Source organism: Amblyomma mixtum, chromosome 8 (assembly GCF_055824585.1).
Source record: "Amblyomma mixtum isolate Tamu chromosome 8, ASM5582458v1, whole genome shotgun sequence".
NCBI lineage: Eukaryota > Metazoa > Arthropoda > Arachnida > Ixodida > Ixodidae > Amblyomma > Amblyomma mixtum.
In genome coordinates this window covers 11,587,180-11,604,127 of record NC_143019.1, presented here as the reverse complement: position 1 = coordinate 11,604,127, position 16,948 = coordinate 11,587,180, and the positions used below count along the sequence as shown (strand labels likewise).

Genomic DNA, 16,948 nt, shown 5'->3' with positions numbered 1-16,948 from the left:
ATTTCCTTTCCTCAAAAACCAATTTACCGACGAGCAAGACGTAGAACCGAACGGGCGATGGTGTTCTATGGACTCCCTGGCAGCGTTGCAAGACGCTGTCGCGTTTCACTCTTAGAGGCGAAGCCCTTAACAACACTTGAGTGATACAAAGCAGCAACACCGCGCTTAAGGCTTTCGCGTCACCACATTTTAGGTCAACAAAGTGCCCCCCTGAATTTTTAAGGCGGAAGCCTTTAATGCCTCATCGTTGTAAGCACGAGTTGTCGACAGAAAATGTCACGCTTTTCAATTGGTCGAAATGGTCGTGACGTCACAGTGCGCGAATTTCAAATGGGGCCAATTGTACTTTGGCTAGTAACCATGCAACCAATCAAAGGGATCGTATAGTGATGCTCCAACTAAGTGGGATTGAGTTTAGTTAATTGCTTAATTAATCAATTAGCCTAATTAAGATAGAGGAGAATGAAGAGGTCAGAAGACAGAGGAAAAGAAAAGAAAGACGCGGGTCGCAGCGACAACAGCGTCCGCGGAAGGAGACGCTGCTGAAAAAACATAAGTACGAAGCCGCGTTCGCTCCACCACCACGCACTTCCCCACTCAGTTCGACGTTGCTCGTTTCATATACGTTGTGTCGAACATCCTAGACAGTTCCAACATTTGACAGGTGAATGACAGAACACGATGGATAGAAATACAATGATATAAATATGAAATAGCCTAATTAACCTTTCTAGTTAGAACGCATAAATCAATAAAACCGAGAACGAAATTGGTCGAGTTGGGGAATCGAACCAGGGTCTCCGGAGTGCGATACGAGCACGCTAGCCACTCCGTAATGCCAGCTGAATGGTTTGGAATGCACAAAGGCGCGTCTAGCTAATACGGCGTCTTCGTTCACTCCCATCTTCCCCCTTTCCCTTACGGCGAGGTGCAGGTGTCCACCCAGATATGCGAGAGAGATACATTTCCTTTCCTCAAAAAATAAATTTACCGCCCAGCAAGGCGTACAGCCGAATTGGCGATGGCGTTCTGTGCACTCCCTGGCAGCGTTGCAAGACGCTGTCGCGTTCCACTCTTACAGGCGAAGCTTAACATGTTAACCACACATCAGTAACACACGCAGACAGCCAATGGACGCGTCATTCGCTGGTAGCACTTGAATCATCATTCACAACCACATTCGTGGCAGAATGCTGTACTCAGGCTTTCGCCTTGCACCACTTTAGTCGCCAAAGTGACTCCTAATTTTTTTTGTTTGACGTATGGTAAAGGTTTTTGTCTGACGTAAATAAGAACTTTTTGAAAGCTTCAGACGCAAAAACGGTGCCGCATGGATTATCCTGACTGCAGTGGAATTTGCTGACAGGCTCTCTGCGTGGTTGAATCTCTCCTTAGTGATATGAACGACGCTGGGAGGATTGAAGAGAGGTTTGTAACCCAGAATTCAAGGTCTTCACATACTGCAATCAAACCCGACCACAGTTCCGTTGCAGTTTTCTAAGTGTCGATGCAAGTTCTTTGGTGTTTGACTACTGGTGTGATTTTCCAGCTAAGTGAGTACTACGGCATGCATGCCTAGAATTGACAGCACTGCATTGTTCCAGAAACGCGGTCACTGGTAAGCGCTGTGCCAAGACAGAACAAAATTTCTATGGAAACAAAAGAATTCAAAGTGATCCAATATTTGCAGGCATTGAATTTTTGTTCACTGTAGAACAACCAAGCAACTGCCTTTTTGTCTGACCGAATACAACCAACGATACGGAAGAATAAAGCGCGCGAGGAAAGTCACGCAAACGTGCTTGGTACAACATGCGTAATTTGAAAGACTATTAAAAGGTCATATATTCTTCTGTCCTCCATTCTTCTGTACTCTTCTGTCCTCTACTTATTCGAAGAATAAGTAGACTGCGGGCTTTTCAGCCTTGCAGTAAGCTGTATTTATTTTACATAATTGTCCGAATAGTTATGAAGCCTTGCCATAGAAAACGAGTCTATTAGTCTGCAATTGGTGTGAAAAATGATCCCATGTGCCCAACAGCATTGCGGCTAAACGAGATAACACTGAGCAATGCGAAATTAATCTAACGCGCAAGCTATGTGCGAAGCAGCACAGGCAGTCACCTCGGATACGACGAACTTTAGTATATTAACTCAGATGCCATATGCGATATACCAAAATTTCCTGTGTTGAACTTGGATATAACGAACCTACGACCATGCCACCTTGGATATAACATACTTGGTGCATTGAGCTTTGCATATAACAAACTTGAGTGTGTTAACCTCGTATATGAAGAGACTATAAATTGAACCACTAGACAAAGATAACTCTGTATGTGTGTGAAAGAAGCCAACAGCCACAGAAACCAAGGGGCACAGGGGATTGTTTTTTAATTCATTTATTTATTTTGTGGTGTTGATCAATTTCTATTACTGAATCGCTTAAAACTAATTGATTAGAAAAGCAGAAGAAAAAACAACCACATGGTCAAAAGAAGCGATACACTCGGTTGCACCAATCTAAATAAATACTTGAAACAATTCTTAACAAAACTATATGCGAAATTTAAATAGCAAACACAGAATCAGCTTCAACAGAGCATGCTAACGCACTGAAGTGAAACCTTTTCCAACTTATGCCTGGTGGCAAGCTTCTTGAAAAAAAAAAATGTTACCTGCCGAAAATCGCTCAAGATTTTTGCTTTCCATATTCTAATTCTGCGTATTGTTTTCATTCTTGCCTTCAGGATCACCTGACAGCATGATGCAACCAAAAGTACTAGTTGCTATGGCCTGCATGGTTATGTCTGCCACTGGATTGCATTTCCAAACAGGTAAAGTTGCCGTATTTTCCGGTGTACAAGGCGCACCCTTGTATAAGACGCACCCGCCATATATGCAGGCTGTCATTGAAAAAATTGGTATATAAGACGCACCCGTGTATAAGACGCACCCCAGTTTACCCAGTTAGGCTAGTGAGGCTTAATCAAACATGCTTATGCGACCATCGCAAAATGCACCGTACGTGTGAGAAGCTCTTAAGCAACGCTAAGTGATCGAAAAAGGCAACACTCACGCCATACCAGCCCACGTTTTTGCACAAAAGAAAAAAAAGCGAAAGAACTCTCTTTATGTCCATAGCAATTTATTTTTACATAAAACCTTCAAAGTCTTCATCTTCGGGTGCGCTATAGAAAAGGCAACACGTCTGAAGCATTCTCTTCGCACTACGTACTTGCAAAGGGTGACTAAAAAAAAAAACATCGGCTTCTCTTGGCTTGTCTTGACAATGGCGAGAAGCGCGACTGTCACTATCTTTTGGCATTTCACATTACCTTTGCTTGGGGCCTCGGAAACGGCCGCGTGTTTAAGATCCCGGAAGTGGTCAACCCCGCCGTTTCATGATAAAGTTCACCTAAAAAAGTTGCGCACGGCGGTCTCCGTATTGAAGTATTAGCCATGTTACAACCGCGTTATTTGTAGTAATATTTTTTCGGTGAAAAAAGCTTGAACATGAACCTGAGTAATTTCTGAACTCGCAAAAAAAAATCCCGGAAAATTCGCATATAAGACGAACCCTTGTATAGGACGCACCAGCAAGGTTTAGAAAAAAAACCGCGTCTTATACACCGGAAAATACGGTAAGCGTCATATTTGTAACAGGCAGGAAGAAGAGTCGTTTTTCAAGAGTACTAAGAATGGTAAACATTGGTCTTGCAAAGAAGAGCGTTCAGAAGCGGCATTGAATGAGCCATATCCGACTGTTCGCGAGAAAAGAACAAGGGCCTTGCTTTTTGCATGCTACCGTTCACCATGAATCAAATTCCACTGACCCAACTTTCCACCCTACTACTTTTATGATTGTCATCCAGGTAACACAACTAAAGGGGGTGCATTGCGGGGAAGGGAGCCACCAGGGACGAGTTGCGGGTGCACTGCGGAGAAGCGAATCACAGGGGATGGGTAAAGCGCGTCCCCATACGATACAAAAAACTCCGCCAACTTAGGATTCAGTGTACTAGGGAGTTATTCTGGATTTTTTGTGACAATCATATGCGCAATTAAATGCTATTAATAGTAGCAGAAATATTTCCAAAATTCCGCAGGAGGTCAAAAAAGTTCTTTCCTGAGTAATGCGAAGTCAAAATATCCGTGACGCGAACTGCAACCTTGATGAACTGTACTTCGAAATTGAATGGCAGACGCATTTTTTACAAAACAGCTGTTCACCAGGCAGAGGTCTGGTTGTGAAAGCTAAATGGCCACAAAATTTCGAAACAATGTTTTCTTTTTGTCATCCCGAAAGTTATTGCTTGCACATAAGCCAGTCACCGTGATTGCCACTCGAAGTGGAATTATAGAATCTAAAAAATTCATATTTTGTATTTTTAAATCAATGTAATGCCTAAACAAAATAGCGAGATAAAAAGCTCTTCCTCAACTCTGTGTGCTACGTATATATTGTTTATTTTTATTGTTTCTTCTGTACTTGTTTTCCTTACGTCATGCCTTTTGCTACGTTTATCTCCCCACTCACGTTTACATCAGCCAATCGGGCATTGCACAGATTGCCTCCCTCTCTTATCCCTCTCATGCTAATGCTCTCTACACTTAATATGCCGCTGCATTTGCCGGAAAAAAACTTGGGGCAAAAAACTAGTTCATATTTCCGTTCATAAAGCGAAAAGTTTCTCGGCTACTTCAATAAATTGCGTGCCTTAAGATAGCCTAGCACATCTTCAGCGCAGAATTTTAGCCATGCATTAGTTTTAGTGTGAAAACATTTCTAGGCTATATATCGCCGGGGTGGTGCCACCAAAGCGTGTCCGCGAAACGCGCCCGCAGCACTTGTGACGTTCTCAGAAGAGGTAGCATCAAACGAGTGGTTGTAATCGAAAGATGATAATGTGAAGATGCTGCGCCAAAAAAATTTCTCGATAGGACAATTAGTTGATTAATTAGAGCCAAAACTGTCGAAAAAACGTCCAAATAGCGCGGACGTCGATATAGTGAGTGGATGGCAAGTCAATCATCGATGGTAAAATAGTGCAAAAATAGTCAAAGGGTGAAAAATAAAGTTTGAAGTGAATTGAATTTGATGAGCGATAATTAATCTAACAGAAAGGTTTCATTGACATAGATTAATTAGTTAATTAGTTATCAGCAAAAACCATTGGACGGTTGAATAGGCTGGACTGGGATGTAGTAAGTGGACGGGAAACAAACCATGGCGCCAAAGCTGAAAAATCAGAATGGTTGATTGAGATAATAGAAGGTATAATCAGTGTAACTAAATCGATCCTGAATTAACGCATAAGATAATTTCGCTAATTCAGTAGTTAAGTTAGCAAACAAAAAGAAATTGATAAAGAGAGAGAAAGAGAGGCAACGAACACCGAGAAGGCGTCAACTCTTTCGAATTTTCCCAATGCGGGTCGCCGCAGTGATCTCTAATTTTTCATCTGTGGCAACTAAACTGAACTAGAATTACACAAATCTCGCAAATTATGCTTGCTTCAATTCCGAGAAACATCGCATTATAGCGCTTTACAACGTCTTGCCCACAACAGGCAGCCCCTGTGACTTTTCGGGAGCCGACTTGGACGGCCCCATCAACCAGATGCTCACGGAGCTTCCCGAGTACCAGCTGAGCCGGTCTCAACATTTCAAGGGAAATTTTGCCGGCGTCGAGTTTCTCGGCCTCAACATTTCAGGTCTCAACAAGCTTCAGCGGTACGGAGCCCTGCTTCCATTCTGCTTTAACGGCACGCGCAAAGTTCAAGCGGACTTCGCCCAGCCGGGCGACGTCGTCATGACCTTGCCCTGGAAGATCTGCACCGGGACGGAAGGGCGCATTGAACTGCGGGCAAAGGTTTCGCGCTTCACGACGTTGTTCCGCGCGGAAGCCAGCGAGTTCAGTGAGGTCATCAAACTGGTTCACGAGGGACCTACGATTCCTGTGTCCACAGAACAGCTGAAGGTGGACGTACATGGTGCCGGATTCTTCTCGTCGATTGCGATCAGTTACTTGTCTTTTGCTTTTCCCGCGCTCCTGCGAGAAATATGGAACGAGGAGTTCTTTCCCATCTTCGATATGTCGGTTCAGACTGTGCTTGCTTGAATTGATCCCGCACGGAAACGGGGTTATTTATCTGGAAAAGCAAAAAAGTTGGTCACCCTATAACTCCAGGAGTTACTGATGCTTCGCTGATCAGAAAAGTAATGATGGTGGCATAAAAAACAATCAGAAGTTATAGCAATCTATCTTCGTTAATGATTGTTTTGATACTAAAAGCGAAAAATTCGGCAGAGACACTTAAGACTGCTTATGTGGGGGAATGAGAAAGCATTATTGTCTTTGGCTGCACTAAACCCCTACCTACACACACATCAACCGCACACACACACTCGCGTTTGACAACAACCGGAAAGCTGTACGACGAACGATCATTTTTGTGCGGACACGCTTTGCCGAAAGGCTTTGCCGACACGCTTTTTCGACACGCTTTGCAGACACGCTTTGCCGACACGCTCTGCCGACACGTCCTGTAGACGCCACTCATGAGAAAAGAAAAATGCTTTCTCAGTAAAATCAGCTTTATATAGACTTTTCTAAGTAAATGTAAGTAAGATTTTGTACAGATTTTTGTAAGTAAATGAAATGAACCACAAGTGGTCAGAAAGTCTCAAACGACTATCTTCTTTCCACCTGCATCGATAAGAAACTTTATAAGGCTTGTGTTCCGCCAGACGCGGCGGTTTGTTCTCTCAGATACACAGCCTTTAAAGATTTAAGCCTTGTTCGCAGAAGAAAGGCATGCGAATTTTTTATTGAAGGGTGGGACTTCTTTACGGGACCTTCCATAACAATTGATTTTTCCCGTCATGTCTGACCACCCCTATCCAAGTGCTAAGTGCTATTAAATTCCTCTCCGCAGGGATAGCAGTCGCTTGGCAAGTTTCCTTCAAGCCATAGAGTAATGCCGATAATGAATTAGAACAATGACAAAAAATGCCTACCAAGGCATCGCCACGTGTCTCTCATCTTCCTGTTTTTGACACTTTCCGCATCAAGTGAGCAGCGGCAATAAAGAAAGAAAGGAACTCATCCGTTCACACAGTTATCGTGCGTATCGAATTCGCACACGCGCCTTGAGACGCTCACTAATGAGTGCAGTTTCTTTGCGTGTTCAGAGAGATAGCTGACTGCTTTCGCTTAGAATTTAACTCAGAGGAAGGCGCTATGTTTTTGTAGGGCGTCAAATCAGTCCTTGTTAGGGGTCTCTGATGCAAAGCGGATGCCGTGCACATTATCACAACTGCACTGAGCAACGCTCACTCACTGCTTTCACTGAGCGTTCTATATTTATCTTTGGTGGATGGGCTCCAGGCTCACGGCAACGGGTTTATAAGGCCGGTTGGGAAAATTGAGGTCCCAGATAGAAACTCGGCGGCGGTGTTCTAGAAAAGTTGCTCCAAGACTTTACGCCATTCTTCAACTCTGGTCACGGTGACCCTGCAAAGTGAGTATGTACTCTTGCAACTTGTGCCTAGAATTGTTAGCACCGGCTGATGTCCAAAACCCTATTTCTTGTGAGCGCTGTGAAGACTGACAATACAATTTGTGTCTGCGCAATGCATGGAAAAGAACTCTTGTTGTTGTTTCGAGCGAAAAGATTTCGTTTGCTGCAAGCCTATCATGTGAGTCATTGCTTGTTTCTGACCCAACAGAGCTAGTTAAAGCAAGGAATAGAAAGCACGGCATACAATTTACATTAATCTGCAAGATATTTAGAAGTGGCATGGGCTGTTCTGTTACACAACATCGCAGATAATCAGTTATATGTACAGTCTTTGTCAAAAGTAACCAGGCTGCATGGTTTGCTTTGAGCTCGTACAGTGGAGCCCTTACAGCTTCCCTGAAGCTGAAATGGTCGTTAAAGGTAAGGACGGGGGGCCTTCTTACCTTCCAACAGATTTCCATCTTTAGGAAAGCCACAAGGACTCCACTATACAATCTAGAAGCAAACCATGCAGCCTGGTTACTTTTGACAACGACGGTACATCTCAGGGTAGCTTGGGTTCACTGTGATTTATGTTTGATTTTTGAAAATGGTCGCAACGTTGGCGTGAAATGTTTTGGAGAAGCAACATTAATTATGTAGCCATAAGCGTAAAAATAATTTGATCCAACTATTCTCATAGCTGGAAAAAAATAGTACCACTTAAATCCTTGGTATATTTACGTGGCTCTATTACGTTGCCGCTCGTTGAGCAACGTAAAATTAGACGCGCGCAGTGCGTCCTTTTCTGGCATCCCTGCGCCCGCTGTAGTTTAGTTGGCGCAAAAATGGCGAAGGCGATGCATGCGTGGACAAGAAACTCATAAAAGGACTAAAAGTTGCCCAAAGAAGCAGCAGCACCAAAATCGATAGAAATAGTTTCTTTTAGAACATCACCTTAGTATATAGACTTCAGGAATGTGGATTTGTACTTTTCAGAGATTTTAGTGGACCTGCCTCTTGGTCACAAACAGCAAAAGCCATGAATGGAATTTTGTGCGTATTATCTGTAGTACGTGTTGGCTGCTGCTGGCACAGGGCAGGGTTAATTGGAGAGACATGGGAGAGGCCTTTGCTCTGCAGTGGGCGTAAGCAGGCTGCTGCTGATGACGATGATGTCTGTAGAACCGATGATGTTTATCCACAAACTTATTCTGCGTTTTGTTTGCTTTCTCGCACTCAGCAACAACGAACAACATGTTCCCATCAATCTTCGTGGCTGTGGCCTGCATGGCCATGTCTGCCGCCGCATCCCAGTATCAATCAGGTAAGAGAGCCTTTCGTATTTGCGTTAGATTGAAGCAGCAGCAATTTTGAAAAAGGAAGTAAAATATATGTGTACATTTGTGTTCCTCTGATAGTGCACAGGAGGTGCAGTAAATGAGCGAGATTTTAGTAGTGTCAGTGGCACAAAATATCTTAAATTTGGGTTGCTATACATCACAAAATGCTCTTGGTAATTCTGTAAAGGCCACTATGCATAATTGGTGGTATATAGGATATGAAATCTCAAACTTGCACATAAAGTGTAGGACGCGCCGTAGTTAAAGTCTCTGTAATAATTTAGAACGCAGGTTTCTGTAATCGCTATCGACATCGACCAGCATGCGGGTATTTTTTCTTTCGCCTTCCTTGAAATATCCTAGGACCGCGAAACAGCCGCATTAACTCTTAAGCCAGTGCGGTTGGTCATATGCGCTACTAAATTGTTCAACTGGCAGCGCAAACATTTAAAATATTAGCTACGGAGTACAGGCAGTTAAGGCTGCTGGCAACATATAACGAATGCAAATGACCGAAACATACGATCCGCCAACTGAAAGGTTTGTAAATTCTACTGTATAATTCAGGGGCCAGGGCCTGTTTCTCAAAGAAAAAAGCATTCAGAACAAGTAATCATTGCGGCACAGACAAATCATTATAAAATTTATAGCAATTCTTGCTCTCAAATGAAGAGAAAAAGCGTTTACATCGTGAATCTTCTTATCTCGAAAACAAGAGCGAGCAATGCTCTCTGAAAATCAGCATCAGCAACTACGTAATGAGTGCCCAGGCACGCCACCCTAAGTGTAATTCGTCAACATGACATATAGATATTTCTGGCATATTTTCTTCTTGCTTACTGCGTAAGAAAGAGAGGGAAACAAAAACCCCAGCACTAAATCCACATGAAGCAAGTGATGTAGTTATTCTTGATTGTAGGGATGTGACCCTATAACAAAATTTTTATCCCTGCTGCGCCATTGCAAGTAATGCTTCCTCTCATAAATACTGATTTTCTCCAAGGCGCCATTGAATCAACTGCTCTATGCGCGAATTTAGCTGTCTCGCAATAACGTTCTCCTCTACTTTGTGTTCCAGCCACCCTTCCTCCTCTATTATCTGCCTCTTACTCCCTTTTCTCTCGTTTCCGTCCATCTTTCCTGTCTTTTTCAGCTTTATCTTCTTTCTCAGGTTGTAGGGAAGCCTGACCTGGAATGCATTGCTAAACTAGCAAACATTTGTCTCGCGGAAGCATTCTTCACTATTTATATGCCGGAACATCTGCCGCAGGAATTTATGCCGAAAATCGTAGCTTCAATTTTGTTTAAGTGTCAGTTACTTTATTTGCTACTTAAAGAAATTATCTATGCCCAAAGGTAGCCTAGCCTTTGTAGAAAAGAAAATTTCTGTCATTTGTTGCTCGCGTGTTTCCAAAGAGCAAAATAGGAAATTTTCAAACCTTAAGCTATATTTAAAGCGGAATAACACCACTTAGTGGCTGTCGACGATTTACTTCTTGCAGAAAACCCCTGCGATTTTTCTGTACTCGACTTGGACGGCCCCATCAACCGGTTGATTGAGCAGCTTCCAGAGTCCGAGCTGCGTTGGTCTCCATTCGGCATGGGTAAATTCCTTGGCGTAGAATTTCGCCGCCTCAACATTAGCGGACTCAACAAGATTCACCGGTACGGCGCCATAATTCCCTTCTGCGTCAACGGCATCCGCAAGATTCAAGTGGACTTCGCCCAGTCAGGGGATGTCGCCATGACGGTACCCTGGGAGATATGCACCGGCAAAAAAGGGCACATACAGCTTCGGGCAACCGTATCGCGCTTCACGACAGTGTTCCGCGTGGAAGCCACCGAGCTGGGCCAGGTCATCAAATTGGTTCACGAGGGACCTACGATTCCAGTGACCACAGAAACGCTCAAGCTCGGCGTACACGGTGCTGGGATGATGCTGGACCTCGTGATGGAGACCTTGTCTTTGGCGTATCCCGCTGTTCTGCGAGAGATCTGGAACAAGGAATTCTTTACCTTCTTCACAACGTCCGTTGAGAAGGTGCTTGCTTGAATTTGTTACGCCAGGCAATAAAGTCATTCAGCAGGATGAGACAAAAGTTGGCCGCTCTTTAACGTTATAAAAGACTGATTAATGCCCGGACGATCAGATGTTGAAGATGGTAGCATGGAAAATGAAGAGAATTTATAGCGAGCGATTTATGTTCCTCTATTGTTGCTGTTATGCTTTATGCAAATAAATACGTTATCGCGGAACGACATGACCGCAGTCAAGAGTAAGAGCAGGTCACTGTTTCCGGAATTGGCTTCATCTAAGAGGACAAATACACAGAACTTGACGCCAAATTGGTTTATCGAACCTGGTGAAGTAGTGTCAAGCAGCGCGGGCCCAAAATATGGTGCTTCTGGGCGCTATGTTGCCAGTAAGGAGACCTTTAACAAATGTTAAACCATCCCACCACTCGCTGGTAGACTGAAGTGAAGGACTGCGTGTATCTGAGTCCCGTCATTGTCTGAATCCCGGCAGTTCTTAGTCCGGTCACATTGTCAGGGCGACAGGACACGCCTCACTTCCAGGTAAGGAGCGTGCTCAGGCTCTCGCCCGGTCTGTTACCCTCCGGAGACTGGATGGAGATGCTACAGTCCCATATACCACGAATAGAACAAGGGAAGCACACCCGCCGCCATCGACTGAACACAATGCACCAAGGAAGAGCCTCACGTACACCGAGATCACGCAGTGTTACATAGATGACGGAAATACCACCGCCCTGCAAAAATCCCTCGGCCGAGCGGATGGCACTTGGCGACAGCTACGAATCTATACATTCAAGAAGTTAGGCCACAAATACATTTCATACCTAGCGCTACACAGGGACGCATTCCCAAGGTGAAAAAACCCCAAGCCTACAGGTTAACACTACACAAAGCCCCCGGGCGGAGACACATCTATAGCCAACCCAACCACGCCAAATGGGAGGACGCCCTGACCAGCTCGGACCCGAAGGAGAGGTCTTGCCTGATGCAACGGGTGAGAGCAATCGGAGAGGCCAGCGGTGCCTGCATGAGTGACGGCAGTGACCTGACCAGGCGTTACGAATCTCTGAACTTTGTTCATCATCATCTTGAAGCGTGCGGGCCGCCTATCGGATTTCGCAATGCTGTCATTCAGCAAACTCGAGAAAGGAAAAGCACTCAATTTAAAAAAAAAAAAAGATACGTTGTCATTGGAATTCGACAAGATTTTTTGAGCTTTTGCTTCAAACCCAGCTTCTCAGTTTGTTTTGGTTGCGAAAATCTGTCCCAGAAACGGGACAAAAGCTAGACGAGTGAAGTCCACCATTGAAGTGATGCTGGAGGTTTTTTTTTTCACTGGGGACAAAACTGTGCCTGGTTTTGTAGTTACTCAAGAGCACACTGTGACTGCCGAGGTGTACCCTGTGAAGCGCCTCTTTGTAGTTAATAAATTAAGAGCACGCCATCTTCAGTAAAATGAAAGTGTTGAGGATTTGCGGGGTCGCAGCGGAGCACCAGAGCAAGATGACCAGCGTGGCAGGCTTCTAGTTCCGAACAGCCCTTGCCGGGCGTGCGCCCCGAGCACGCGCTGTCCATCTTTATTTTCCTCTAGCGCACGCTGGTACCGCCAATCTCAGCGCCTGCGCTTTATAGCGTCGGCGGGCGCTATAAAAGGAAATGGTTCTTTGGGGGCGGCAACGAAGAAAGCGATGACAGCCATTTTCTGGCACATCATTCTTTAATACAACGGGATGAAAATACTCTCTAAAAATGGCTAGTACCTTGGAAACTTCGACCATGAAAGCATTGTCTGGACAATCGAGAAAAATTGGATAATCATCAACATATCTAAATATCTTTAGCACTGGCGAGTTTGCATTCTTTTTGCTTACTTCTCTGCCACGCATGGCCAAGAAGAGGTCACTCAGGATAGGGGCAATGCAAGACCCAATACATATGCCCTGCATCTGAATATGAAACGATCCATTCCACTCAGCATAAGTAGACATGAGATAGACAGACGGTAATTCTAACAAACCACTAGCAGAAACGCCACATTCATTTTGAAAGACCACAACTCTGTGCTTGTCGATACAATCATTTACACAATGGAGCAGGTCATCATGCGGAATGGAATAACAGAGGTCTTTCACGTCAACGGAGGAACTTAGGTAGGTCCTGCTTCTATATTCTTGCAAGAAGTGAATGGTTTAATTTGAGTTTTTTACTAGGAACGGGTGTTCTATTGCAAGGACGCTGAGCTTGGCTTGAAGAAAGCTAGTAACCAATTTTTTCCGCGGCGGTTGAATTTCTTTGGAGGAGAAATTCTAGAGGCCCGTGTACTGTGCGATGTCAGTGCATGTTAAAAAACCCCAATTGGTCGAAATTTTCGAAGCCCTCCACTACGGCGTCTCTCACAGCCTTAGTCGCTTTGGGACGTTAAACCCCATAAACCAAACCAAACGAAACCAATTTTTGCCATGTGTCATTTTCTGGAACGATTACTCGGAGCGGGCACTCGGGTTTATGTGTTTTTGCAGTAAGAAATAAGTAAGCAAAGAGATAAAAGGAAAGAGGAATAAGTAAGAGGGAAGTAAGCAAAAAGATTGCAAATTCGCCAGTGCCAAAGGTATTTGATATGTCAATGATTATCTAATTTTTCTCGAGTGTCGAGACAATGTTTTCATGGCCGAAGTTTCCAAGGTACTAGCCATTTTTAGAGTCTTTCATCCCCTTGTATTTACGCATGAAGTGCCGGAAAATGGCTGTCTTCCCTTTCTATAACTTAAACTGCACTTTTCACCCGATTACGACTGCTGGATCTTCGAGCCAAGGGCCAATAAGCCAGTTTTACCGTTTGAGTCATGCGCATTCGAAATTGGTAAAACTAAACATAGTACAGGCCACCTTCAATAATGCATTACTCAAGTCTTGCGAGCCCAGTTACGAGAGTAGTTTGTTTAACCAAGCGCAGAGGCTTCTCAGTTCACGGTACCCGGCCTTGCTCCTGTCCTTAGTGGCTCAGAAAATGTTGACAACTAGGCAAGCAAAGACCCAATCCTCGAGGGAAGGGAAGGTTCGCAATGAAAATGTACATGTAATACCCTACATCTACGAAGTGTCCCACAATCTTCAAAGAATTGGAAAAGGGGCAGGGGTAGACGTTATTTTCCCCTGCTCGTCACCGTCTTTGTAGTCTCTGCAGGAGGGTCAGTGGATCTGGTGAGAAAAAAATTCCAGGATGCACAATTAAGCATCGGGATCCGCTCGTAGCAAGCTCGTCGGGCATTGTCTATTCCATTCCTTTACCCAGCGGCAGGAAGTACATTGGCCAAACGGGCTGATGTATAAACAAGCGGTTACTACAGCATAAAGCTAATGCTGAGGATAAAAGGTCCGGTAATTTGGCCATCCACTGCCGTGATTGCAGTCCTTGCCGACGCTTCTCCCCCACTTTCAAGGAAACAGAGATTCTGGCGAAAAACAAATCAACTGACCCGAGAGATTATTGAAGCAGCCACTATTAACAAGCTAAAAGATGAGTGCGTTAGCCACCTTCAGTTGCCCTGTTAGACAAAGAGTGTTCATTCCTCTCTGCCTCGATTTGATTCAGTGCATTCTTTTGGTTTCATCCCGTGATTATTCGTTGGCGCCCACTTTTTACGATGTTCACCATCTGACGATATCAATGACAAAGAAATTGCCCCAACAAACTATGCTATCGTGCGAAAAGACAGGTTAACACGTGGAGGAGGTGTGGTTATACTAATAAACAAAAAAATTCCCTTCGCAATTTTACCAGAAGTTGAGGGTGCCGAGGCACTCTTTTGTAAGTTGATATTTGTAACGAACACTGTCACTGTAGGTTGTGTTTACCACAGTCCTTCTGCAGATCAGCCTGCATTGGTCTCGCTATATGAATATATGCAACAACATGTTCAAAAATCCAGACTGATCCTTCTTAGGGACTTCAACCCACCAGATATAGATTGGCAAAGCACGTCGTATCGCTCCCCGTGTTCTGAAACTCCTTTTGATATTATGCTTAGTTTGGCCTGTTCCAAGTTATCAACGAGCCGACACGTGTTCGAGGTAGTGCATCTAACATTCTTGACCTCATCTTCCTCAGCAATCACTTTGCGATCGATAAAACGAACTTAGCAGTCCTCGATGGCATATCAGATCATAAGCTAACATTGTGCACCACACCCATTCAAGCAACAGCAGCTCGTACTATCTCGAAAACTACTTACCCAGACTTCACAAACGCTGATGATTCAAGCATACTTAATTACCTAATTTCGGAGTACGAATCGTTTGAAGAACTCGCTAATTATCAAGGTACAAATATAGATACGCTGTGGGAAAGCTTCAAGGCCATTGTATCGCACTGCATCAAAAACTTTGTACCATTGAAGACCAAACGAACAAATACACGTAATCCCTGGATAACACGTGATATCATTCATGGGAAACGCAAAGTAAAACGACTAAGGAAATCACTAAAATCAAAAAATGACTATCATGTAAAACATAAGCTCACGAACGCCATCCGTGAAATGAAAGCAAAAATTAAGGCAGCGAAAACAAACTACTTCTCAGTTACGCTTCCTAATTTTTTAAAACGCTTCCCTGGAAAATTTTGGAAATACCTCAGCCCCAAAACACAAAAAGACACCTTCAGTTGCCAAGGACAAAATCAAAACTTCGCAAATTCCTTAAATACATACTTCCAATCTGTGTTCACAGATGACGATGGCCGCACACCGGAGAGTATTCACCGCAATCAAACACCGCTAGACATGCCAACAATAACCGAGACAGGCGTTCTGAACCTACTATTATCAATAGATACAAAAAAAGCAAATGACCCTGATAATATTCCAAACCTTTTTTTGCAAAGATATGCCGAAGTGAACGCGAAGTATTTACATTTAATGTTCAATAAATCTTTATCAACCTGTAGTCTAGCTAATGAATGGAAATTAGCGAAAGTTATTCCTATACACAAAACAGGAGGCAAAGATGACGTTTCAAATTACAGACCAATATCACTAACGTGCACGGTTGGAAAATTATTGGAACACATTATACTAAAGCATATCTCCAGTTATGTTGAGCAAGATAACATTTTATCGCCTGTTCAACATGGATTTCGAAGGGGACTTTCAACTATCACCCAATTACTCGAACTAACACATGATTTATTCCAGAGCATTGATAACCAAAAGCAAGTTGACTTGATTGCACTTGATTTCTCTAAAGCATTTGACAGAGTAAGCCATAAAAACTAATTAGCAAACTTAGATCAACTTTAGGTAACGGCCCTATTATCAACTGGATCGAGGACTACTTAACTAACCGATCTCAGTATGTTGTAGTTAACAATGATATTTCTTCTACTGCGCTCGTTACGTCGGGAGTACCCCAAGGGTGCGTCCTTGCTCCACTTTTATTTCTCATTTTCATTAATGATCTGCCCTCTAACATAAAGTTAAAATTAAACTTTTTGCCGATGACTGCATCATTTACAACGAAATTAACTCTATAAATGACCACGATGATTTAAACAGCGCCCTTCAAGAAGTGGTAATATGGTGTCACAAATGGCAAATGGAATTGAACATTAAAAAAACAGCCTTCTTATCTGTAACCCGTAAAAAACAAAGGTCCGAATATGTGTACAGCATCAATAACATACCGCTCACCCGAGTTCACGAACACAAATACCTTGGATTAATCATTTCACATGATCTAAGGTGGGAATCACATATTAACAGCATAGTATCATCTGCTTTAAAACGATTGTTCTTCCTTAGAAGACGGCTTCGAGAAGCGCCACCGGACACCAAACTGTTAGCATATAACACATTTATACGATCAGTTCTCGAATATGGAAATACGATTTGGTTTCCCTACACACAACAACTCATTAACAAACTAGAAGGAGTGCAGAGAAAGGCAATTAGATTTATCTTTAACAAATACAGGAGCAGTGATTCACCATCCCAACTACTAAATCAAGCATGTATTCTTACTTTACAGAAACGCGCCAGACTAGCACGACTAAAATTATTGTTCCAA

The 16,948-nt window shown here is 43.5% G+C and overlaps 2 protein-coding genes across 5 annotated transcripts in view; one reads left to right on the top strand and one right to left on the bottom strand.

The window, feature by feature from the left end:
- The window catches only part of LOC149331344 (uncharacterized), a 107,928-nt gene that overhangs the window by 43,765 nt on the left and 47,215 nt on the right, over positions 1–16,948 (bottom strand). The gene's annotated exons all lie outside the window — the stretch shown is intronic.
- LOC149331349 (uncharacterized) lies at positions 1,466–11,128 on the top strand. 4 transcript variants are annotated; one of them, XM_089556474.1, is made up of 4 exons: positions 1,474–1,553; positions 2,751–2,837; positions 8,749–8,832; positions 10,351–11,128. In XM_089556474.1, the coding sequence occupies exons 1-4, from the start codon at positions 1,508–1,510 to the stop codon at positions 10,899–10,901; spliced, it is 768 nt and encodes a 255-aa protein (XP_089412600.1). In that variant the 5' UTR covers positions 1,474–1,507; the 3' UTR covers positions 10,902–11,128. The 4 variants fall into 4 exon arrangements, with proteins under 4 accessions (XP_089412601.1, XP_089412600.1, XP_089412603.1 ...); XM_089556475.1 differs by lacking the exons at positions 8,749–8,832; positions 10,351–11,128 and adding an exon at positions 5,574–6,678 and having other exon boundaries at positions 1,466–1,553; XM_089556477.1 differs by lacking the exons at positions 1,474–1,553; positions 2,751–2,837 and adding an exon at positions 7,021–7,530.